Source organism: Marmota monax, unplaced genomic scaffold, assembly GCF_021218885.2.
Source record: "Marmota monax isolate L192 unplaced genomic scaffold, Marmota_monax_Labrador192_F-V1.1 WCK01_AAM20220418_F8-fsc00193, whole genome shotgun sequence".
Lineage (NCBI taxonomy): Eukaryota > Metazoa > Chordata > Mammalia > Rodentia > Sciuridae > Marmota > Marmota monax.
In genome coordinates, this window is record NW_026695203.1 from 2,901,795 (window position 1) to 2,928,167 (window position 26,373).

At 45.2% G+C, this 26,373-nt stretch overlaps 1 protein-coding gene across 1 annotated transcript; it reads right to left on the reverse strand.

The window, feature by feature from the left end:
* Positions 1–26,373, reverse strand: Znf777 (zinc finger protein 777). The gene is made up of 6 exons (XM_058574352.1): positions 26,264–26,373; positions 22,374–23,222; positions 20,951–21,077; positions 18,731–18,844; positions 4,981–5,232; positions 1–1,474 (listed from the first exon to the last, which is right to left on the reverse strand). The coding sequence occupies exons 2-6, from the start codon at positions 23,205–23,207 to the stop codon at positions 279–281; spliced, it is 2,523 nt and encodes an 840-aa protein (XP_058430335.1). The 5' UTR covers positions 23,208–23,222; positions 26,264–26,373; the 3' UTR covers positions 1–278.

Sequence of the window (26,373 nt, forward strand, 5' to 3'; positions counted from 1 at the left end):
TTGATTTCATCCATTTTATTGTCAAGGAAATTAACAGCCCGAAGGGGTTCCCCAGGCCCACACTCTCCCCACAGAGGCCCAGGGGGAACAGGCAGCAAGCGACCAGGTCTCACTACCCAGCGTCCTTGGGAGGAGGGACGAAAGGGGAAGGGGGGCTCACAGCAGAGGGCTCGGGGCGCCCCGCCCCCGCCCGATGGGCTCGGGCCTGGCGCGGCCAAGGCAGGTGTCCGAGGGGGCTGGGCCCGCGCACCTGGCAGGGGCGGCGGCGGGGCGCACGCTCACTCGCCCGTGTGGGTCCGCAGGTGGTACTTGAGCGACTGCTTGTAGCGGAAGCACTTGGCGCAGTGCGTGCAGGGGTAGGGCCGCTCGCCCGTGTGCGCGCGCTGGTGCTCCAGCAGGTGGTGCTTCTGCGTGAAGCGCTTGCCGCACTCGGCACAGTGGTAGGGCCGCTCGCCCGTGTGGATGCGCCGGTGCTCCAGCAGGTGGTGCTTGCGGATGAAGCTCTTGCCGCACTCGGGGCAGGCGTGCGGCCGCTCGCGCGAGTGCACGCGGCAGTGGTTGGTGAGCTTGGACTTCTCGCTGAAGCTCTTCTCGCACTCAGGGCACTTGAAGGGCCGCTCGCCCGTGTGAGTCCGCTGGTGGCGCAGCAGGTGCGACGGGCGACTGAAGCTCTTGCCGCACAGGCTGCAGATGAAGGAGACCTCGTGCTTGCCGGCGTGCACGCGCTGGTGGATGACCAGGCTGATGTGCAGGCGGAAGCTCTTCTTGCACTCAGGGCACGTATAGGGCCGCTCGCCAGTATGCGTGATCTGGTGCTTAGTCAGACTCGATTTGTGGCTGAAGCTGCTGTCGCACTCGGGGCACTTGTAGGGCTTGGGGCCGCCACCGCTGCCTGAGCTGGGCGACTTGGGGCGCGGCTTGAGCGCGTGCTTGGGGTTGAAGCCGGGCCCGCGCTCCGGCGAGGCGTAGCCGCCGCGCACGCGGTGGATGCGCTGGTGCAGCGTGAGCTGCTGCTTGTGCCGGAAGCTGATCTCGCACTCGGCGCACTCGTAGGGCCCCTCCTTGATGTGGTTGCGCTGGTGGATGATGAGGTTGATCTTCAGCCGAAAGCTCTTGCCGCACTCCATGCAGGTGAAGGGCCGCTCGCCGCGCCGGTTCCGCTGCTGCTGGCTGGAGGCCCCGCGGTTCTCGCTCAGGTGACGCTCTCCGTGGGAGTGCGAGTGCGAGTGCGAGTGGGAGTGCGAGTGCGCATGCGTGGGGGGCGCCAGCCTCTTCACGGCCGGGTTTCCCAGCTGCAGGGGTGGGGGGCTATCCTCGCCTTCGGGGGACATCTCCCCAGGCAGCGGGGTCTGATACATACTGGCCTCATACCTCCCGGACAGCTGCCCAAGGGACTGCAAGTGCTGCGGCAGTTCATCGTCGTCCTCCTCTTCCTCCTCCTCTTCCTGTTCCTCTGTCTTTATCACGATCCCCTCTGCTCCAAGGACAGAGAAAGAGAGACGTTAGACCCTAAATTTGTGTGACATGAGAAAGTCACGTTGTTGTCTAGGGCCACTGACCTAGGTGGAGGTAGAGCATCACTTTCGTCATCAGGAGATACCGCATGTTACCTTGTAGGACCAAATTCCTTCTTTTGGGAAAATCTCACTCCCTGAGGATAATGGCCCCAACCCCCATGGGACTGGCCATGTAACCAAGGCTGGCTATGTATGGTGTTTGGTCAGGAACCAGCTTAGGTTTAAGCTGGGCCACTTAGAGTTCTCTCTTGGCATTTTATGCAGAGGAGACAGGGGAGGTGGCTCTCTGTTGGGCAAGATTGGAAGCTTCTGGTGCAGCAGCATCCAGCAGAAAAGGATACCAGCTCCAAGGTCTAGCGTAAGTGGCACCCAGATCCAGCTGTACCTGAACTTGTCCTACTTGTGAACCTGCCAATTATGTGAGTCCACAAACATTCCTTTTTTTTTTTTTTTTTTAAATTCAGTTGTCAGTGGACCTTTATTTGAGTGCTGTGCTGAGAATCAAACCCAGTGCCTCACACATGCTAGATGAGGGCACCACCCCAGCCCCACAAATGTCCCTCTTTCATTTAGGTTTTTGCCAACTGTATCAAAAAGTCTTGATTCAGAGTTTTCCATCTTATTTCTAAGGACTCCTTCACCTGAACTCAGCTAGACTGGCTTCCTTCCTTCCTCAACCCACCTGGAGATTCTCAGTGTGGCCCTTACTCCCCCTCCTCCAGCAATCCCCTCTCCTCTGAGTCTCGCGGCCTTCCTTGGTGGTCCTGATTCTCCTTGAGAACTTCCCTGGGACTCTGGCACCATGCCTTCTCTAGCATACTGTGAGTGTGTACTCACTGCTCCTTCAGACTACCAGTCTTGAACTCTGGGGTCAGGAGGGTGTGTGCAGTGCCCACATGTGGCTCTGACTAGTGGATGGCCTCCCCTCCTCCCAGCTCCCCCTGCTAGTCTGGCCCTTTTAGGCCTAAACAAGGCCAAGTTCTGCAGTAGTGCATGAGAATGTAAGTTCAAGGGGAAAGGAGTGGCCTTCTCCTCCTATAACCTCTGTTATTTTAAGTCACTGAATTTGTGTGACATGGGAAAGTCACTTCTGTTTTGTTTTTTTGTGGTGCTGGGGTTTGAACCGAGGGTCCCATGCATGCCGGGCAAGCCCTTCACCACTGAGCTACATCCTCTGCCCCAAAGTCACTCATTTCTTGGAGTCCATCTATTAGACGGGATAAAGTACCAGTCTGAGCTTGCAGAATTCTCACAAAGAACTCTTGGAAAGCACTTCCACACCTCTGCTTTCTCTTCAGATGCACAGTATCTTGGTACAGATAAAGTCAAGAATTATCCCCGTTTCACAGGTGGAGCATCTAAGTCCAGAGGTACCAAGTGATGTTTCCTAGTGAAATAAAAAGTCATACACCTTTTTGGAGCTTGCAGCCGAGGGACTGTCTGGTCTGGTCTACTCCCTCACTGACTGGGAAGCTGAGTCTAGTGATATCTGTGAGCTGGCCCAGGTCTTGTTCAGTTGCTAGTGATGCTCCACTGCTCCTCTAGGGCCTGTAAACTCGTGTTAAAATGGGCCAGTGGGCTGAGTCAGGGCTGCCTCTGCAGTGCAGGATTCCCAGCAGGAAGTGACTCAGAACATCCTTGGAGCACAATCCCTAAAAGATCAGGAAGGAGGGGGCAGCTGGTCACCCTGGTGTTTATCCTGAAAATATAGTCAGATCTAAAAGGCTGAGCCTTAGGGATGTAAACTCTCCTTGAGCACCAATGTCACTTTTTCCTTAATGAAATGATAAAAATGAAATATTTGGCCCTGAAATTCAAGACTCAAATTTCTACTAACTGCTTAGTATTTTCTAGGTTCTATTAGAATGAATGGAATTAATGGGGAATGCTCAGATAACAATCTGGAATTTATGTTATGATGTTTTCAGAATTTGCCTATGTCTTCCTGCTTTTATTTATTTTTTGGTACGAGGGATTGAACCCAGGGACACTCAACCACTAGCCACATCCCCAGCCCTTTTTTATTTTGAGACAAGGTCTTGCCAAGTTGCTTAGGGCCTTATTGGTGAGGCTGGCTTTGAACTTGTAATACTCCTGCCTCAGCCTCCCGAGCCACTGGGATTATAGGCGTGTGCCAATGCGCCCAGCTTTGCTCTTCTTTTATGAAAGAGAGTGTAGTATGTTAAAAAGACTTCTGGGGCTGGGGTTGTGGCACTGTGGCAGAGTGTTCACCTAACACATGTGAGGCACTCAGCACCACATAAAAATAAATAAATAAAATAAAGGTATGAGTCCATCTGCAACTAAAATAATAATAATAATAATAATAATAATAATAATAATAATAATAATTTTAAAAAAACTTCTAGAATACCATATGGTTATTTTAAAAATAAGGAGTTAGATCCATTGCTTGACGGTGTAGGATGCCCATGACCTCTGATTAAGTGCAAAAATGGCAAGCTATAGAAGAACTATAGATAAAATGGGAAAAAATCTAATAATTAGACTAAAACCAGCTGGGTTCTACCAAATTTTCAAGGAACTTAATTCTTACCTCATTATTATTATTTTTTTCACCCAGAATATGGAATAAGAGCAAAACCTGCCCAACCCATCTGATAAGTCTAGAATAATACTGTTTCTAAAACTAGATGAGGCTCATTCAAGAAAAGCTTAGGTTCATTGCATTTATGAATATAGTTATAAAACCCTGGAATAAAATATTTGTTAAGTCCAACAGCATGTTTAAAAAATACACCGTGCTGATGGTGTACACCAAATCCTGGAATGCAAGGGTGGTGGAGCCTCAGAAAAATCTGTCACAAAAACAAGTCCTGGATCAGGTGCTGTGAGCCCCACTGTCTTATATTCTTAAGGTTTATTTTTTAAAAAATCTTATTTTTCATGGGGTTCTTTATTTTTTTTGTCTTTTTTGGAACTGGGGATCAAACCCAGGGCTTTGTGAATGTGAGACAAACGCTCTGCCACTGAGGTACATCCAAGCCCTGCTTATATTCTTGTACTCCCAAGGAGCTACAGGTGCAGAATGATTAAACTGAGTTTTTTTGGTTTTTTTTTTAATAATGAACAAAAATGATGGCTAGATTCTACCAGGGAAAGACAGTATAGAGCAGTCATTTTAAAAACATGCTCTCCAGGGTTGAAATTTCCAAGTTGGTTGAGGCTTCTAATGTTAATGTGACAGGAGAATCAAGAACACCTTGGGAGGAGGAAGTTCTTTCTGGCTGTGGCCTTAGACAATGGATGTGACCTCGCCTGCCTCTAGGAGGGGGCTGGACAGATAATCGCCAAGATCTTTGAGTTCTTGTCTGAACCAGTCTTTGGATATAACAACTTCTTTCCTAGCCCAGTGCTGATCAGGATGTCTCCCCAACCCCTCAGTGTACAGATGTCTTTCTGGAAGACCCCTGCAGGCTTGCCTCACCTGCCTGGAGCTTACCTGTGCAGTTCCTCTGCTGCACCAGCATCTGCTTGAGCTGGCTGAACTCGCCTGAGCCCTCGGTGGACTCCTCCAGGGCGTTCTCCTGTTCCTGCATGTCCAGGTCTGGCTGCTCTCCACAGGGGTCGCCCAGCTCCGAGTCCTGAAAGCCATGTTCTTCCACTTGTCCCATCAGGGGCTCTGGTGTCTCCAAGCTTTCTGAGCCCTCGTCGTTGGTCTGTACCTCGATCTTAATCACGATGCCATCATGTGCTGAGAGGAGGAGGGGGAGAGAATCCAGAACACGGTCATGCACCTGCCCAGGTTTCCACAGCCTGAGAATTTACATTCCAACAGTTCTTATTTTAGAGATCCTGAAGAAATATAATAGAGTTGGTGGTGAGTGGACAGAATTTTCTGGGCACTTGTAGACTTGAACACCAATACAAACTGGAGTCGAGTTAGGACATTTGAAAAGTTTATTCTCTATCAGCCCCACAAGCTTTTAGAGAGAACTCATTCCCTTTCCCAGGTTGGGAAGCCAGGGGCCACACAGGGTCCCTGTGGCTGGCTGCTCATTGTCCAGGTGAATACAAAGGGGGCGGGCCTTCTCCCTTCTACTCTCACCCTTCCAGACCTCCTGGGGCTCTCCCAGCCCAAACTTTCAAGCACACTTAGGAGTACAATAGGAGCAGTTGGATTTTGTTTGTTTGTAAGCTAAACAGCATCCTTATCATACACTGTGCCTTAAACTATGTCTTTTAGCCCTCCCCATAGGTCTGTGGGTTACCTCAGCTGCAGCACTGCAAGTCAAGCCATCAGCTGACACAGGCTCTTGTGCATACCAGGGGTGCGTATCTTTTGACTTGGTGCCAATTAGGTTGTATTTTCTGACAACTTGTAAGAATTCTGGGTCTTGCATTAAAGACAACTCACTTTCTCATCTCTGTATTTCAAATATTTTTCCCCTCAAATTTGTCATTTGCCAGTTTTAGGTATTTTTTGCATTACAACTTTTAAAAAGTTTTCATATGTATCCCTCTCTTTCCTGGATTTTCTTAGTTCAAGTCTCCTCTGCTGCTAGATGGTGCGTCTGGTTTCCTAGATTATATCCCAAGTTTTTTTTTTTTTGGTTTTCTTATTAATTTTTTTGTAAATATGTTTATTTTTTAGTTGTAGTTGGACACAATACCTTTATTTTATTTATTTAGTTTTATGTGGTGCTGAGAATCAAACCCAGGATCTCGCACGTGCTATGCAGGCACTCTACCACTGAGCCCACACCCCAGCCCTTATTATTAACTTTTTAAAGTCTTCAATACTCTTGAAATTTATTTTTATTGTATATATGGTAGGAGGTATGTGTTCAAGTTTATTTTTTTTTTTCATATGGATAGACTTTTGTTCTAGCATAAGCCCCTTTAATGTTGAGAAAACACATTTTTTAGTTGAGGAAATGATAAAAGTGTAATACATAAATATATTCATTCTTTCATTACATGTTCATTGGCATTTCCTGAGCACCTGCTGAGGGCCTGCAGTGTTCTCCTGACCCAGGATATGTCAGTGAACAGAACTACATCTCACATAAGCCAGTAAACACAGTAAGTAAATTATATTATTCCTTAGAAGGTGACAGTGCTGTGGGGGGGGGGGGGAGCAAAGTCAAGTGAAGGAGGCAGATAGCCCTGCCCACAAGAAGCCTCCTCCTGTCCTGTCTGTTCTTTTCCAGTCCAGTGTGGAACAGGTCACAGAGTAATCAGACCAACCACTAGGCTGAAAAGAGATGCTCTGTGACCTAATGCTGGGTCATTTCTGATGCTCGGCAACCCTTAATACCTCCCTGATCAGTCATGACAACCCATTGGGAAGTAGGTGGAATATACAGCAGCTCTAATATTCCCATGGTGAGGTTTTGATAGCCTTCAGTGTGGACCCTGGCTACCTTCCCTTGGGGCAGGGGGAATGTCCCACTCTCACCCTACAAAGGTTTCTGTATCCTATTCTCTAGTAAACAAAACACAAAAGTCACCCACATTTACACCTCCTCCTGTTCAAGCTGAAAGTCACCACCTTTCCCTTGCTATGGTTTGGATGCTTTAAGGGTTTGTGTAGTAATTAGGGTCCCAGCGTAATGGTATTGAGGTCATGGGGCCTTGAAGAGATGATTAGATTGGGGCACTGCCCTTGTGAGGGTAGTCATGCTGATCTCTCATGGTGGGTTACAGAAAGCTAGCTATTACAAAAGAGCAAGGTTGGCCTCTCTGAGCTCGTCTCATCATGTGATATCTCCCTCTCTCCCTCTCTCATGTATTCCCACCATGGGGCCATCTGCCATGCTATGATATAACCAGAAGGCCATCACCAGAGTCAAAAGGTGCTGACGCCATGCTCTTTGACCTCCATAAGCTTATTTTCTGTATAAAGTGCCAAGCTTCAGTTATTTTGTTACAGCTACATAAAATGCCCCCTTTTCTCACCAATCTCAGGAAAAGTAGGGTCCCATCTCCCCCTTCTTCCTTTAACCCAAATCCTCTGTTCCTTAACCTTGCCCATGTTTTCCTTCTGGAAATTTGCTCCAAAAGTATGTTCCTTTCTCCTGTCTTCAAACTTTGTCCCTGTACTAGATCATTATGCTCCCTCCACAAACATGACTTTCTTGTTTCACAAACTCTTGAAATATTTTGGTTGCCTACTCCCTAAAATAATTATTCAAAACTGTGTGCCCCTTTGCACCATTCTGAATAAATATATGAAATGCGTCAGTAACTGCAAAAGATGTAATTTCTGGAGTATTCTAAATATTGATATTTTGAAGTAAACCCTTCCCTCATACCTTAATGTCACCAGTGGAATCTAAGAACCCTAGCAATTTTTAAACCCACCATTATTCACTTAAAAAAAATATGTGAACAAGTACTTCTTTGACAGTTGGAATTTTTACATCATTCCTTTTCACCTTGAACTTCTATTTCCATTCCCACTTTGCCCACAACATTTTATCCTAATAGAGCATATTTTTATGCTTAGAAGGCTTTTACTGATCGCTTCATCTGCCACAAAAATGTGTTTGTAAATTGAAAGTTTAATTTTGCTTTCATTTCTAATAACCATAGGGCTATAGGTGTTCATTATTTTCCTGGATGAGGTTATCCTTTGTGATTATTACTACAGAATGATAACCAATTATCCAAGATAGAAAAGAAAAAACTTTTGGAAATGTATCTTTTGAGGATGAATAGGGATTATTTTTTTTCCAATTAGTTCACATATCTGAGAATGAATACATATTCTTATTGTATTAAGAGACAGAGTTCAGAATCAGTTCTATTCTAATTTTCATTTTCATAAATGCAAGCATTGGGAAACCTCATTTCATCAATATGTAGATGGGTTAGAAGAAGCTGTTATGAAACTGTCACTCGATTCTTTGAATTTATCCTGAATTATATGCCACAAAAATCACATGGTTAATATATTATAAAAAATTGTGGGAATGGGATTGTGGCTCAGTGGTAGAGTGCTTGCCTAGCACATGTGAGGCAGTGGGTTTGATCCTCACCTCAGCACCACATAAGAATGAATGAATGGATGAATGAATGAATGGATGAATGAATAAATAAACGCATTGTGCTCATCTATAACTAAAAATATATTTTTTTAAATTGTTCTTAATGGCCTATTAGCTGACAAATTGATTAGTTTCTCTTTCAATTTTGTTGAAAGGGAACTATTTCAAACAATCTAACTTGGAATAGAATTTGCCTTTCAGGCCCAAGAGATGCACTTCTTGTCATGTACATCCTGGATTCCCTCTGTTTGGTGACCCAAAGGGGCTATATGAAGAGGAGTGCTCCATAGTGAGAGGGATGGCCAGGAGGGGCCCTCTGTGTTTTTACACAGTGGAAGACATGGGAGATGAGGACACATTTCAGGAGCCACATGTATGTATGTTGGCCAATCAGTTTATGAATGAGAACGGGGGCCAAGGACCTGCAAAGGGAGCCTCAAGGCCACCCATGTTGTGCTCCTCTTGGAGAAGTTCCTATGTCCTCAAGACCATGAGTGCTTGGCTTGAAGACGAGTGTCTCTGCACCTGCCCTGACCCAGAGACCCAGTCCATGTCCCCTGTTCCACCCCACACCTAACTAAGCTGTCAGTGAAACCTGGCTGGCCTTGGAACCCAAGCCCTTCTCCCTCCCCTCTAGGGCACTGCATGCTCCCTCAAAACATCTTTTCATGCCCCCATTGCTTGTTATATAGACAGTAGGGAGCCAGTGCTCCCCACCCCAAACAACTTTGGTAAGCATATGTACAAACAAACTGCATTTATAAGCATTTACAACTTAAAAAGCCTGGGACATCAGTTTTACAGCTCTGAAAAGAGAAGCAGGTCATTCCTCAACCTCTAGGGCCTCAGATAATTCTTCTAGAAGCTGTATGGCCATTGGTACCCAACACCTCAAATGCATCTAAGCCACATCAACTATTAAGTTTTTGCTGTAAATTGTTCTGAAAGATGTTTGCTTTGACACTGGCTCTGAGAATTTCACTTAATCTGTGATTGGCTCTTGATCTCTGTAATTACATGTGCACCTAAGAACTCTTGAGAAATGGGAAAATCTAGCCTACAAATTGTTTTCAAATATATTAAATGTTTTTGAAGCCTGAACTTAATAATTGATGGAACAGATATAATACTATATTCTGGAGACACTTAGTTAAAATAAACATTTGATTATTTACATTTAGCAATTTTCTTTTTGTTTCCTAGACAAGGAGAAAAAAACAGTTTCAAGTTTTTAATGCCTTCATGGGTTTTCAAGAAGCTCATGGAGCCAAGGCCTGTGATGGTAGGTAGCATTTACCAAATAAAATGGCCTAGATAAATAAATTTGCACTTGACAGGAAACCAAAATACCATAAAGAAAATGATAAGTCTGAATACACAGAAACTTAAAATGTGTGAATTTGACACCATGAACAACCACAAGACTGGGATCCCAATTAGAATAAAATATACTCAATATCTGTATAAATATGTCAAAACATGTTCTATCATCATGTATATCTGAAAAGAACAAATAAAAACTTAAAATTGCTATACTATACATATAATACTATGGTCAAAAATAAACCCAATACCAAGGAAAATATTTGGATACATATGATACACATGAGCTAATATCCTTGGAATTTAAAAAACTTTTTGGCTGGGTGTAGTTTGGTGGTACGAGGCTTGTCTAGCATGTAGGAGGCCCTGAGTTTGATCCCTAGCATTGCCAAAAAGATAAATAAATAATTTTTATGAATCACCTGTAATCCTAGTGGCTCAGAGGCTGAGGCAGGAGGATCGCAAGTTCAAAGCCAGCCCAGCCCTAAGTAACTCAGCAAAACCTAGTGTCTAAATAGAATACAAAAAAGGGCTGGGGATATGGCTCAGTGGTTAAGAGCCGCTGGGTTCAATCCCAGTACCAAAAAAAAAAAAAAGCTTTTATGAATCAATAATAAAAAGACGAATAACCCAAAAGAACAATGGATAAAAGAAATTCACAGAATCAGACATACTAGTAATAAATAAAGATATAATAAGCTCAGTATTACCCTTCTGAAAGTCTAAGAAAGAACATCAAAATGTTGTTTCTTTCTGTCACTTTGCAAGTAATAAAAAGCTAAAAGTACTTATTATTGGCACAGGTGTGAGGAAGCAAGTACTCACATGTTAGATGAAGGCATATAAACTGGCGCAACTGTTTTGAAGGACACTTGCCAGGATCTATTAGTTTAAATGGGTATATCCTCTGACCCAGAAAATTTGTTTCTAAAAAAGTTTCAGATGAAGGCACAGAGATCTATTTTAAGAATCTTTACTGATGCACTAAAAACTGTGAACACCCTAAACGTACAACAGTGGGAGACTATTTAAATAAAATATGAAATCAATACACAATACTGTAATCTGCTATTAAAAAGAATAAGATAGACTCATGTATTCTGATATGTACAGATGCCAGATATTTTATTGACAAAAGCAAGTTGCCAAACAATGTACTTCTATAGTATTTGAATTTGTTTTATAGGAGGGTATACTTATGTATTATTTGTATAATTGAGGGTGTGTGTAAGTGTATGCACATGAAATCGGAGTGAATGAGCTCTTGACTCCTGAAAGAATCATGAGGGATGTGCACTCACTCACCCACTCTATGTTCTTTATTATTAAAACCAGTGTTGGGGACTGGGGTTGTGGCTCAGTGATAGAGTGCTTGCCTTGCACACGTGAGGCACTGGGTTTGATCCTCAGTGCCACATAAAAATAAATAAAGATATTGTGTCCATCTACAACTAAAAAATTATTTAATAAACAAATAAAACAACAACAACAACAAAAAGAGTGTTGACATATGAACCATCTCTACTTGCTCAAAGTAAAGAAATAATGATTGGCACTGGTTTTCTAATTTCCTCATGGCTATATTTTCTATGAGGCATTTAAAAATCTGGTAAATGATTTTTCAACCTTTATTTTCTTTCTAAGTTACACATGTGCTAGGCTGGAGGGTTGGGTGGTTCTTCAAACCTGATTTTCAAAAAATGCTTCTGTAACCCTCAACTCCCCATTTCTGGTTTCCAGAGCCCATCACTTTCAGGTCTTCCTGCTGATTCTTTTGTTGTTTCTCTTCCTAACTCTAGGAACACAGCTGTACTGCCACTCCTTGAATTTTCAGTTTTAAACAGTTATCTATGGACTCTCAGGAGGTGGAGATCAGGACCACCTCCTCCAAATCCCTGACCTGCAAATGCAGATTCGTTATAACCTTAGGGGGACTGGCCTTTGGTGTTCACAGTACTGGAGTATATGAGTGTCATTTACAACAGACTCATGAGGTACACTATGAGGACTTTTCTACACCTTCAAACCTTTTTTCTTCTCCTAGAGTGATATTTATTTTATTTATTTTTTGGTATCAGGGATTGAAGCCAGGGGCACTTAACCACATCCCCAGCCCTTTTTGTATTTTAGAGAGAGGGATCTTGCTGAGTTGCTTAGGGCCTCGCTCAATTCCTGAGGCTGACTTTGAACTAAAGATCCTCCTGCTTCAGCCTCCAGGGCCTCTGGAATTACAGGCATGCACCACTGCTCTTGGCTCCTAGAGTGATTTATTCTGCTTAAGTTACTATTAATTACTATGAACTCAGCACCAAATTCTCAGCCCTGCTGTGAAGCTTTCCTCCAAAGCATTCACACATAATGGGTGTGCATCGATTTCATCTACTTGAAGAAAAATTTCTGGAATCTTCTGATGTGCCTAGGATATCCCTTCACAGCCCTCACCCTGCCCCCAGTCTTTTCTCTCTCTCTCAACCCAGTACTACTTTTTGTTTACATCCTCCTTTTAGCAGAGTATGGCCCCAACTTGAGAAAGGGTGCATGGAGACCTTGACCATCTTGGGATGTCTCGATTTCACTCTTGTATTTAATTAAAATAGTTTGGTTAAATATCAATTTCTAAGTTACAAAAAATATTTTCCCTGAAAAAAATTTAGAGGAAAATTTTATTCTACTGTCTTCTAGCTAGTGATGCTGACAAGCCTGAAACATTCTGGGGCTTGTGTCTTTGAACCTGCTTCTGATTTTATTTATTTCTTTATTTGCCTCTCTCTATTAGAGGCTTTTCCCAACTGCATTGAGGTTCGTGGTTGTCCATGTAGAATTAAAAGTGAGACATTCAAGAGAGAACTGGAATGTTGGTGTATTTGGGTGGGGCTTTCTAACTCCCTGTTTCCAGGTAGGAAGCTTTGGTGGCCATCTCAGTGAGAAACTTCTTGCACTGGTCCCAAAAGTCTCCAAATAAGACAATTCCAACATACTGCCCCCAGGCTTACTCGGGTTGGTCGGCATCATCTTGGGAACCAGGTAAGGGAAGCGGGTTGGAGAGCCATGTCAAGTCTTGCTCGTTCCTGTGTTCAATAGGGTACCCACGATCCACTGTACCTGGTGCCTCCATCCAGACATTCTCTTTCTCACCCTTCCCAGAGGATAAGCCTCAGTCATCTGCCAGGGCTGGGGAGAGGCAGATGCCAACTTTAGGGGCTGGGAGACAGGAGGGTATTTAATTGCTTCTCTAAAGGACACCTGGCCAACCCTCCGGTTTCAGTGTCACCTTTACTCCCATTTCCAGATGAAATTTTTAAGTCAAGTGCTTTTGGGGAATTTACTGACATGATAATATGTTTTTATTCCTCCGAACAAACAATATGGTGAATTACTCTAACAAAAATCATAATGATGAAAACAGTGAATCATTCCTGTATTTCTGGAATGAATTTTCCATTTGCTTATGTATATTATTCTTTTTTCCACATATTTTTATTGGTGCATTATAATTGTACATAGTGATGAGATGTGTTGTTCTGGATTTGTACGTGCACACAATATAACAATATAATTTGCTCAGTATCACTCTCCCACCTCCCTCTCCAGTTCCTTTTCTCTGCTGTACTGATCTCCCTTCAATTTTCATGAGATTCCCCCACATTTCCTTCCCTTTTTCCTCTCTAGTTTTCCCATATGAGAGAAAATACACCACTCTTGATTTTCTGTAACTCCTGAGTCTTGAGCAGAGGAGAGGGGTTCTTCTCGGTTTTCCCAAATACCAACTTCAGATTCAGCTTTCTAAATCTGTAATCACCGTCTGTCTGTTTTCAGGCTTGCTGTTTTCTCCCTGTCCCTTTCTGAAGTCCCTTCTCTTTGACTTCATAAGGACTTGGGGAGTAGGGAGGAGTCCACATATTCAATCTGCCTTCTTCAACTCAAAAGTCTTCCATTATGTATTTTTTTTTAAAAAAAATCTTTTTACTGAATAAGAAATAATATCTGCTCTCGTCTGAAAAATTTTACAAATCACAGTATGTTTCCATCCACTTTTTCTCTATCTTTTGTTTACATCACCAGCTTCGTTTTATATTTACACTTCCCTATAGACTAGATCATTCCACCAGCATTCCTCCCATTTCCAGATGAAATTTTTAAGTCAAGTGCTTTTTGGGAATTTACTGACTTGATAATATAAAGTCAGACAGCCTTCAGCACCTCCAGCTTCAGCAAACAAAACCCACCCCCACCCCTTGCTCCTGCCCTGGTGTCCACTGCCTACTCACAGCCAAACTTCTTGCTGCCTCTACCTGCTACCTCCTGTTCACCTCTCACCTGCTCTGTTCAGTTCTCCACCTGCCAGGCCACCAACTTTTCTCTTGCTAAGGTCACTGATAGTTTTTTTGGTTCTTTTTAGTTATATACAATGATAGAATATACAACAACATAATTTTAAAAGCATGGGATATAATTCGTTCTACTTCAGTCCCCAGTACTTCCCCTTCCCCTCCCCTCATCCCACCCACTCCATGTTCTGTTCCCTCTACTCTTTTTGCTATTCGCTTGATTTTTTTTTTTTTTTTAATCAGTGTCTTGTGGATGTACATGATGGTGAGATTCACTGTGGTATATTCATATATGTACATGGGAAAGTTAGGTCAGACTCGTCCCGCCTACTTTCCCTATCACATCCTTCCTCCCTTCCCTTCATTCTCCTTTGTCTACTCCTCTGATCTTACTTTTATTTCTACTCCCTGCCCTGTTTATTTTGGATTAGCTTTCACTCCAGTCAGAATAGCAATTATCAGGAACAGAAGTAACAGTGAATGTTGGTGGGGATGTGGGGAAAAGGGTATATTCATAACTGTTGGTGGGACTACAAATTAGTGCAGCCACTCTGGAAAGCAGTACAAAGATTCTTCAGAAAACTAGGAATGGGGGCTAGGGTTGTAGCTCAGTGGTAGAGTGCTTGCCTAGCATGCATGAGGCACATATAAATAACTAAAATAAATAAATAGATAAATAAATAAATAAATAAATAAATGTTCGATGACAACAAAACAAAACTAACAATGGAACCACCATATGAAACAGCTATCCCATTCCTTGGTGTGTATCCGAAGGACTTAAAGTCAGCATACTATAGTGACGCAGCCTCTTCAATGTTTATAGCAGCACAATTCACAATAGCTAAGCTATGAAACCAACCTAGGTGCCCTTCAACAGATGAATGGATAAAGAAAATGTGGTTTATATACACAATGGAGTATTACACACCCATAAATAATGACTTTATGGTATTTGCTGGTAAATGGATGGAAGTGGAGACTATGTGAAATAGGCCAATCCCCAAAAGTCAAAGGTCACTGATTTTTTTTAAAAATATTTTTTAGTTGTTGATGGACCTTTATTTTATTTATTTGTATGTGGAGCTGAGAATCGAACCCAGTGCGTCACGAATGCTAGGCAAGCGAGTTACCACTGAGCCACAACCCCAGCCCCAACTGATGGTTTTTAATGTGTAAATCCAATGACACTTTTCAGTCTTCATATTACTAAGCTTAAGAGTAGAATTCAACATTGTTGACCACACTTCCTCCTTCCAGAAACACTTCTCTTGAAACATCCAATGGGGTACTGCCCTAATTTTCTTGCTATGTTTCTGGCCACTCATGCTGCTTTCTTTGAAATCATATGCAGCTTTACTTTTTTTGGTGCTGGGAATCCAGCCCAGAGCCCAGTGCATGCTAGGCAAGCTCTCCACCACTGAACTATACACCCTTTGATTCCTCTGGTTACTCCTTCTTTCCCCAAATCCTACAACAATGATTTTCAGGCCTGGGTGCACATGAGAATCACCTTGGAAGTATTTTAAAAAACGAATACCTGGGCTCCGCCCTGACCAATCTATTCCAGACCCCCAATTTGCTCCAAGAGTCAGGCGTCTGTAGGAATCACTGCACTCTCGTCTCTTCTCTACAGACCATGCTATTCCTGTCTACGCTACCAAAGCCCTAGTGTCCAAATGTCCCAGTGCCAAGCACCTCTGGCTCAGATTTCTGTCTCTGAATTCCGGACTCTCTAAGCAGCTTCCTCCTTGGTGTCTCACGGGATTTACTTTAGATGTGTTCAAAATTAAATTCTCATTGTTTCCTCACATCGAGCATCATGCCTCCCCTGTGCCTCAGCCAGGCGCTGGGAGTCGTCCATCCACCTCCCTTCTCCTACTACCCATTTCCACTGGTTGCTGTGTCCTTCTGGGTCTACTATAGGCTAGAGAACATCACACTGCTTTCTAAAAAGACTGAAAGGCTGGACGCTGAGTGGCGATGGGTGAAAATGCGCGTTTCCGCCATGCCTCTGGCCTGGTTTTCTCTGGCTGATCTGCTGGTGAAGACGGCACGCCTTCTCCAGGCCTGACCACCTGTGCAGGGCCGTGAACAAGAGCCCCTGTTTTAAGTATTTTGAGAGCAGGGCTGATCCTCTGCTCTGCTCTGAACCCTCTTTGGATCTCTTTGCCCTCAGGGATCCAAACCATTCAATGATAGATTACTGAATGAGTTTACTTAGCCAGTTCATGACACTGTCATGTTTGATATCATGGAACTCTGAAAGCTTTCCATTTTCCAGACATTCCCCTGCTTGGTGTCAGACCTCTGGGTTTGGCTCAAGGCTGACCCTGCTGCCTTCTTCTAGGGAGAAGATGCACGACAGGACGGCTGCCTCAGTGTGAAGGGGCTGTGAGGCCTGCAGCTTCCCACCCAGCCATGGGGGGTGAGGCTCCACTGGGGCTTGGCTGAGCGCCGGTGTGGGTTCAAGGCTGCTCTGTGGAGTGGCAGTTCCCACACCTGTCCTCCCTCCCACTGCAGGCTCCACAGGGCTGGAGACAGCGAGTGGAAAAATATGGCACAGCTCAGCCACATAAGGACAGCTCTGTGAGGCCTCCACTCCCAGCAGCTCTCAGGGCCTGGACACGCAAGGGCCAGTGCAGAGTGGGCTGGGGTTAGTTGCTTTTTGACTCTGCCCTGTTCTGTGGGAGGCCTGTCAGTGATGAAGATGGGAAAGTAGACAGAAAGGGGACAGATCTTCTTCGTCCCAGCCCTTCTAAGAAAATGCTAGCACAGTGGAACCTGGGCCACAAAGGCAGTTGGGACCTCGCTGTATTTCAGGATTTGACACAGATCAAACCTCCTGAATTCTCACTCTCTACTTTCCATGTATTCTTTCCCATTTCTTCTACCTCAAATCTCTTTTATTTCAACATGACCCCTTGTTGTTTTTTTTTTTTTTTTTTTTTTTTTTGTACCTGGGATTCAACCTAGGGCACTTAATCACTGAGCCATATCCCCAGACCATTTTATTTTTTTAATTTTGAAGCAGGGTCTCACTAAGTTGCCGAGGGTGTAAGTTACTGAGGCTGGCTTTGAACCTGCAATCCTCCTGCCTCAGTCTCACAAGTAGCTGGGATTACAGGTGTGCACCACCACTCCTGACACACATGACCCTTGTTTTAGATGTGACCAATCAAACCTTTAAAGTATGCACTGATTTTCTGCAACTAAAAGATCACTCTGCAGTGTGCCTCCTATCAGCCCCAACCCGCAAACTCATCCACTTTTGTGTGTGCGTGTGGCGCTGTGGAGTGCACCCAGGGCCTTGTGTGGATGAGGCAAGCATATCCCAGCCCTCATCTACTTTTAAATGCATTCATCTCTTTTGTCTGCCAGAATGAATTCAGGAACAGCCTCTCCTCTCCATTTAAATTTTCAGGAAAATTCTTAAAAAGTTCTGAAAGTGGATTTCTTTGAGACAGGCCATTACTTCTATTTTCAGAGAGTCCATCTCTCCTGTTCGTTATCTTCCTACCTAGTTCACAGGGCTGATGTTACTCATGTTCCTAGAACCCCTCTTCAGAGCCAGTTTATAGGCCCACGAATCAAAGACATTAATTTATAAAAGGCCTGGGAGTTGGCCCCAAGCTGAATTCTCCAGTTGGATCTCCTCCCTTTGCAACAGAAATGATCCCCAGTGATGTTAGGCTATTCTTGCTTGCCACATGCACCCACCAAGGACAAGGGAATGTTTCTACTGAAGATGGAGGCATGAGATGCAAGTCCAAAGGCAACTGCAGAGCAAAGCTTCCAGAAACTAACTCTGTACCATGAAAGCACCAGCAGTGAATGTGTGCCACTGATCTAGTCACTGGGAAAGGCATGACACTCCCAGTGCACTGACCACAGCTCTGTTTACTGTGCTGCTGTGACATGCCAACCCCCATGCCAGGCTCTAGTGTTAAACCTTAATTCCAGTCCTGTTCTGTAGATAAGGAAACAGACTCCAAAAAACCGACACTGATAGAAAGGAACTGGATTCAAATGCAGGCAGCCCTACACCAGGGTACTTCTGGGCCACATAGCCTGTCTGCTGACCCCATCTAATGGCCTCATCCAGAAAACTCTGCTGGAGTCCTACACTGCAGGATGCTTCTGGTAAGATCCCTGCCTGGCCCTTATCCTTTCTGAGACTGGCTACAGGACTCAGGAGGTGGCCTTCTTGGGAAGTTTAAAAGCACTAGTCCCCTGACACATGAATGCCTGTTTCTTGCAGGCAGGAAGGCATTCATGTGTCAGTACACTGGCTTTATTTCAAGCAAAGAGTGAGGTTTTCCTGAGTCATGTCAAAAAATCCCTGAGGAGATGAACCCCAGTATTCTAAGTTTATCAGTTACCTATGCCTCAGGTGATCGTGGGGACCCTAGGCAGGTGCCTGGGCCTGCAGGCCCTTTTCCTGTACAGCTTGCTACCATGCCTTTCAGATCCACCCTGGACTGTGATTTTCTGTGCTGGGTACTGAGGCCTAGGGCACAGGGCTCTGGGCTACATGCTCACCACTCACCAGCGCTGGGGTCTGTGGGAGTCTCGCCTTCCTCAGAGTCCTCCTGCTCTTGCATGGCTGGCCTCTCCCCGCGCTCCATCTGTGACATTAGATCTGGCTTGGAAATTGCATAGTCTGAAGAAGGAAGGAATGAAAATATACTGTGTGATGAGGTGACATAACATGCTATTAATGTTATCATGGGAATGTACCCTGGAATGGCCCCTCTGCAGGGACCAGCAGAAATGGCCAAATGTGCAACCAACTTCCTCAGCATATACTGTATGTGTCTTGCTGGTTATAGGTGCAAATGCCTGCTCAGGGCTTCATGACAAAAACACACAATATTTGAAATTTTTTAGAGCAAAAAATTAATCCTGGTAAAATCCAAAAGTTATAAAGCAAAACACTGATAGATTTCCTCACATCTAAAAAAAGTTTTGGAATTGGGAATGTAGCTCAGTAGTAAAACACATGCTCAGCATGCATGAAGACCTGTATTCAATCCTCTACACCCAAGAAAAAAATTTTAAGTTCTTTGGAAACAAAGTTATAAAAATGAAGAAAAGCATGACACTCCCAGCGCACTGACCACAGCTCTGTTTACTGTGCTGCTGTGACATGCCAACCCCCATGCCAGGCTCTAATGTTAAACCTTAATTCCAGCCCTGTTCTGTAGATGAGGAAACAGACTCATTATACATATTACACATACACCTACACAAATCTGTCATATATGGTAAAGGGTTAATCTTCATAGCTATAAATAAAGAACCTCTACGATTAGTAAAAATAAAAAAACAAAGAGATGATAGGAAATTCACATACAGAAGAAATGCAACAGGCCAAATAAAATATATAAAAAGATACGTAAGTTCACTCATCATCAAAGCAATACATACTAAAATAATGAGGCATCACTTTCCATCTCTCATATTTAAAACAGAAAAACATTAGTTCAGGCCAGGGTATGAAGAAATGGCATTTTCACACACTACTGCAGAAACACATGCTGGTCCAGCCTTCTGGGGGCTCCACGGCAGTAGCCATGAAATAGCAAATGTGTGTCCTCTTTACTCTGCAACCCACTTCTGCACATCTGCACTATTCAAACACTTAACTTCACACAAATACGCAGAGCTGTAAGTGAAAAATGGAATCAACCACTCTTCTTTGACAGCAGAAGGGTCGAAAGCCCGATGTTCACCTGGATACCACACTTTCCAGAGAGGCCCAGGTGTGCTGCGTGGAAAGTCATCTGTGGCCACCATGCATGTGCAGCAACGCACATGTCACACAGAAAAGGTGAGCAGGAACAGGGGCCAAAGGGTTCATTCATGGTGGTCCCCCTGGGGCTGGTGATTTTTTGAATGGGGGTTGCTCTTTAGTACATCAGTCTAAATTGTTGAATTTTCACAGTTACTCAGATGTGTATATATATATATAAAAAAAGACTACATTTTTTTTAAAGGGGGAAGGTTATCCTATGTAAAGGTATATGTAAAATTAACGATTCTAGCAAAGATAAAAGTTCTATCCAACAGCACATCTAAGGTTTAAAAATTGTTTTGTATATGCCCAAAGATTTTTCCATATCAGAGAAAAGGATACAAATAGAAGTAGATTTTTCCAAGGTTTTGACACTAAATATTCTTAATGAAAGCAACAAGAATCCACAGATTCTAAGACAAATCTTGAGGAGACTGTGTTCTCCTTATGGGGGCCTAGGGTGAGCCTAGGGTGAGCTGCCTCATCAAGCCTCCTTATTTACACAAGGGGATGAGGACCTGAGGGACTAAGGTGTTCAGTCACCTGAATAAGAATACAGAATGCCAACAATGTCCTGGCTCCCTCAGGGCAGAGCTGAGGACTGAAGGGTGTGACTCTTGGGAAGTACCCTGCACACTGCTGGTGGCACCCAGTGTGTTTCCATCCCCTCTTCTTTTTTCCTTCCCTAGTAATAGTTTGCTGAGTAAACTAATTTTTTTAAGAAGGGTCCACGGGGAAAATACTGATGCGAGAGACCCTGATGTCTTCTCTGCCCTATCCTCCTGCCCCAGGGATCTCCATGCACAAGCTGTTCTGACCCATGCTGCCCTGTGATGTGGGCGGCCCAGGGCACTGTGTCCATTCACTGTGCTCTCTAAACTTCTGCTTGCCTTGTTTCCCACTACCCTAAGTTTCTGAGTGGACTGCATGCCAATGTCAAGGCGGCCCTGGTGAGGAAAGCCTTGTCCTTACCCATGGAAACCAGAGACTCATAGTTGCCCCTCATCACATTCTTGTAGAGCTCCTTCTGCCACTCAGATAGGTTTCCCCACTCCTGCTCCGAGAAATGGACGGCGACGTCATCAAACGTGACAGGGACCTGAAACCACACAACAAGGTCAGCTCGGACCATGAGGACGGCAGTCACAGGTGGTCAATTGCGATGACTCACCCCAGGCCCTGGCTCAAATACCTCCTCCTCAGGACCCAGAGGGAAAAGTCCACACCCACAGCTCTGGGACTTCACCAGGACCTCTCTGGAAGTCTGACCACTGTCCTGGCCACAAAGAGTGGGGGAACTGTCTTGCTTGGTCCTTTGCCTCTCACAGGATAGCTCTTGCTGCTCTGAAGCATGATCTGAGGACCAGTAGTAATATTACCACCAGGGAATGTGTTGGAAATACAGACTTCCAGGCTCCACCTGGACCCACTAAATCCACCTGCATTTAGAAAGACCCTCATGGGTTCACCTGCATAATAAGTAACAAAAGGGCTGGCTCAGGCACATAATCTGTGTTTTCTAATACAGGACTGTGAAAAGGGGCAGCAGCAAAGAGAAACAGAAAGAAAACCAGTCTATACTTAGCTCCTTCCGAACTTTCTGGAAAAATAAGATTAAAACCTAGCTGTTCTCTAGTTTTTTAAGGATACCTCATAAAATCAGTTTCACTAGCATGAACATGATTTATAAGTGAACTTCACCTACAGCCTCCCTCAGGCCACCTTGGGGGTGAACCACTGATTAATGCTCATGGTGCTCAGTATCTATAGGGTATTACTTCCAGAACCCCCAAAGATACCAAAATCCAAGGATGTCAAGTTCCTTATAAATAATAGTGTAGTATTTGCATGTAACCTCTGCAGGTCCTCTTGTGTACTTTAAATCATCTCTAGAATACTTACAATACCTAATACAATGTAAACACCACCTAAATAATGATTAGACTCTTTAGGGAATAATGACAAGGAAAAAAGTCTGTGTGTGTTCAACACAGACACAATTTTCTTTTGTCAGGTATTTTCCAACCATAGTTAGGTGGAAGCTATGCAGAACCTGAGGTATGGAGGGTGGCTGTATCTGACTGCAAGCCTCTGCATGGCATTCTCTTTAGGCTTTGGCTTTGCCTTCTGTCCTCACCTGTTGAGGACAGCTCTACTGAACAGGCTTCTAAATGGTGATCCTGATCCTGGGGGCAGTTTTGTACTAGTGCTTTTACCAACAGCAGAAATATCTTGCTTTTGTGAGTCCTGTTCTTGGTGAAGCAACACTGGCAACTAGGTTTGGGTATGTTTTATTCTTTCTCAACAACTGCTTTCCTTTTTTTCAATTAAACTAAATTCCTAAATCACTCCAATTCAGACCACTTCTTGGGAAGCCCCAGGGGGACAAGCGTACCTTGGGAACCTCTCCATTGCTCCCTGGCGGCAGCCGTAGGATCCAGAAATTTCTGTTTTTCAGCAGGTTCTCCATGTTCTCCAGCCGCCTCTGTAGCAGCCCATACTCCTGCAGCAGGGTCCCCAGCACGACCCACTTGCTCTCCAGATGGTTTGCGAATTCCACGGCTGTCTTCTCACAGTCGGCTATCTTTTTTTCATTTGTCCCTGTCCTGCCCTCCAGGGTCAGTAGCCTCATGGCCTGGGCCTCCAGTTTCCTCTCCACAGCTTGGACAGCAGCCCACACGGCCAAGCGGGTGATCTCTGCTGTGGGCAGTGACTGTTCCTTCTGGGCTGCAGAAGAGACCTGGAAGGGGATGTCCTTTTGGGAAGCTGGGCTCTGGAGCAGGGGGTCCATGTCAGCCTCAGGGACTGTGGGGGAAAGAGTCAGGGGGTCTTTCTCAGGAACTTCAGGGGAGTGGAGTGGGGCTTCCTGATGGTGGGCAGAGTGGGAGAGAAGGGAGATTTCCTGGTCAGCAGGATACTGGGTCTCTTCCTGGGAAGCCAGGTGGCCCTGGAGATGCGTCTCTTGTTCAGAAGTGGCAGGATACAGGAGTGACGGTCCCTTCTGGGGTGTATGCGGCATCTGGCCAGAAGTCTCTTGCTTGGGAGCACTGGAAGTTTGGGGCAGGGAGCCTTGCCGGGGAACAGTAGGCAACAAAGAAGGAATTTCTTTGGGGGGAAGAATTTGGGATGGGAGTAGAGTTTCTCTGGGGAGTCCAGCTGGGGCCTGATGTAGGGTTTCTTCTTGCGGGACACTCGAGAATGACAGAGGTGATGAGCGTTGGTTTTCCATGTCCTGCTGCTGGACCTATATTCAAGGAAAGAAAGGAAAAGACAGATTGAAGGCCACAGTCTCCAGCAGTCAAAATAAATCCCTAATGTTCATATAAGAGGCCATCAGCTTTTGTAGCAATAAGAAATGCTCCATAAACGTGAATCTCTTCTTGAGACTGCAGCACTGATTTGACATCAATGATAAAGCTGTTGGGAGCACCAAATAAAAGACAGGTATGCCACCCTGTTTCCTGTAGCACCGCCTCCTTCTCACAGTGTACCTTTCACAGATTTCATCTTGTGAGTAGTGTGGACAAGGGAAGGGTACAGACATGAATTAGAACACTTGGCTATCGCCCATCTGAACCCACGGCTGCCTGTGTCATCCTGGCCCACGTTTCTGACCTCTCTAGCTTCTGCTACACAGAAGAGGGGGACAGGGAGACCAGGCAGCAGGTGATTCAGCCCTCCTACAGGAGCCCAGGTCTCTGGGCAGGTGGGCCCTAGGCTAGGTGTTCTCTGGCGGGCTGTGTTCCTAGTGGGGACGTGGGAGTGAGGAAGAATGGAGGACTGGAAGGACAGGACAGGAAGCCGCGCAGAAGTCAGCCCATTTAGAGACTTGGGTCAGAGTGGTGTGGCCTAGAACCAAAATAAAGATGTTTCCTTTTGGGACTTCAGGGATCCTCACTCTCCCTATTCCCACCTCACCACATCCACCTGAGAGAACTCTAATCACCAGGGAGGTGAAGCCATGTTCTTCCGTGTGTGACCAGCTCTGTATTTACCCTGTGAAGCGGTACCTTTATTGTAATGAAAAGAATTTCTCCTATAACAATTTCTGTCCATCTCTTCATGATCTTCCTTCAATGAATCTGCTCAATTACTATGTTTTATATACAAGTGATCTTTAAAGTAATTAAATCTTCCATTTTCTCTATTTGAAAATTAGACCTTCCCTGGTGTGCAGTCTGATTATATAGCATGTGCTCAATAAACATCAGCTGAATGAATCAACAGTAAGTTGCTGAGTCACAACAAAATTATGGGAATAAATAATGAAGTTCCTTGAGTCACCTATCAGACACATCCAAAACTTCTTTAGACCTCTACAGTTTTCTTTCTTTTATGTGTTCATTTATTCATGTATAAGCAGCTTGGCTGAAATGACATCACACTTTTAAGCTAAGAATTGAAGATTCAAGAACCCTTCAGCAAAAGGTCTTTGAGAAAGTACCATGCATTTGTCCTTTGATGTGAGAGCTAATTAGTCAGGAATAGCTATAATCATTCAAAGTTTATTGTATCATGAACTGTGATAAGCATTTTAAAGGATTACCTCATTTAGTTCTCACAAAACCCTATGAAATAGGGACTATCAGAATCACTATCCACACCTAGCACACAAAGTTACTACGGATAGGAGAGGCTAAGTAACTTGGCCCAAGTCACACAGCTGCCTGGCTCCAGAGCCTGTCAGTTGCCTCTGGGCCTCACTGTCTACTGAGGCAGCCAGTAGGTATGTGCTCGGATCAGAGGCTGGAGGATAATCCAGACCTGTGGGAGGCTTCCTGGGGGTGGCCAAGATGGGGTGGAAGGCCATGCCCTTAAAGACATTACCATTTATGCAGGGTCATGGGCCCCTTAGAAAACCTAATGCAAGTTCTGGGTTCTCAAAAAATACAGGTAGCCACATGTGCAAAATTCTGCTAACATTTATTGAGTTCACAGATGCCTTCAACCCGAAGGCTCATCAACCAAGCCCACTCTCAACCCGGCACTGTTCCCAGGTGAAGGCAGGTCTGGGTGGCCCCTTAGGCAGAGGCCCCAATCACAGGTAAAGGCTAGCATAATGCAACACAATAGGCACATTATGGCCCTGTCTTGGGGTGGGGGGGGAATTAGGATATTTGCCTACAGCTAGTAGGAAGAAGGGAAAAATCCCTGGAGGCCAGGTTAGCCTCCCAGAGTAATACAGGGGTTTAAGTGAAACAATGAAAAAAAAAGCTCCAGTGTAGAAAATAAAGCCAGCAGAGCAAGACATCTTTACCAACCAGTCTAATCAGCTCAAAGGAAAATACTATTTCTTTGCTTTCTATTATTGGACCATCTCTCTCCATTTTGGGATTTGGGGAACTCGAAAGGGATGAAGAGCCACTGGGGCATGCCCCCTCCCCCAGCCCCCAAACAAAAGCAGCCTGCTATAATGTCATCACTCCCAGTAAACCTGTGGCTTGATCTCACCCCAAGCAGAAAGAAATGATCAAACAGAGGGGCAGTAAATTATCTAAAACAAATAAGCCCAATTCTTAAAACTGCTGGGAGGGGCTAGGGTTTGAATTCTTCTGAACCATACTTCATAGGATTTAACAGTCCCACTCTTCCCCGTGTAGCATAAGCGATGAGGCCTCCGGGATTCATGCCACATTAGTAGAGATACACATAAACAACTATCTGACTTACGCAAGCTGTGCAATTTTCTTGCATGACCCAGGATGGTTCACCCAGAATTATATACCTTTAAAAGGCCCTGAAGACCTAAACCCAGAGGTCTGGCAGGTAAAAATCTTCATTTTATTTCCCAAGAGTTTCTATTATTATTATTATTTTAAGAACTGGGGGGTTGTTTAGAAAGCCAAGCATGCCCTCCCCCCCTTCCTGTACTCGATAGGAAAGTGGGGCTCAAAGGCACTGATTCTCATGCAGCAAACCCCACTAGCACAGCCAGGGCGTCTCAGTGAGCACACTGGGGGCTGAGGGCGTTTAAAGGCTGGTTTTTAAGAATGGTGCACTGAGGAGGAACAGCAGCCCCAGGCCCCATCCGTCAGGACACCCAAAGTTCGGTCCAGGCCCTCCAGACGCAGAGGCTGGCAGCGGTCAGGGCCAGAGCCCGGAGGGTCACCAGCTCCCCGCCGCGGAGACACTCGCAGGGGCGCTGCCCGGCCTCCCCTCCTCCCCGACGGGCCGCAGCCACCGCCCGCCCGCCCAGGCCGCCCCCTCCCCGTCCAGGCCCGCAGCCCGCCAGGCAGGCCTTTCCGAGGCTGCGGGCACCGTGCCACGGATGAGTCGCTACGTGACCTTGGGGCAGGCAGGGCAGGTCGCCGCCAGGTGTCTGTGCCTCAGTGTCTCCGCTCTGCGAAATGGGAGAGCCGCGTCAGCGCCGCGCCCGGGCCGGGAGAGGCTCGGCA

Excerpts from the sequence above, each read along its gene's own strand:
- Znf777 (XM_058574352.1), bottom strand. The coding sequence starts at position 23,207 with ATGGAAAACCAACGCTCATCACCTCTGTCATTCTCGAGTGTCCCGCAA. Across the intron at positions 5,233-18,730 it reads TCCCACAGACCCCAGCGCTG|CACATGATGGCATCGTGATT; the intron begins GTGAGTGGTGAG and ends TCCTCCTCTCAG. Across the intron at positions 1,475-4,980 it reads GCAGCAGAGGAACTGCACAG|AGGGGATCGTGATAAAGACA; the intron begins GTAAGCTCCAGG and ends TCCTTGGAGCAG.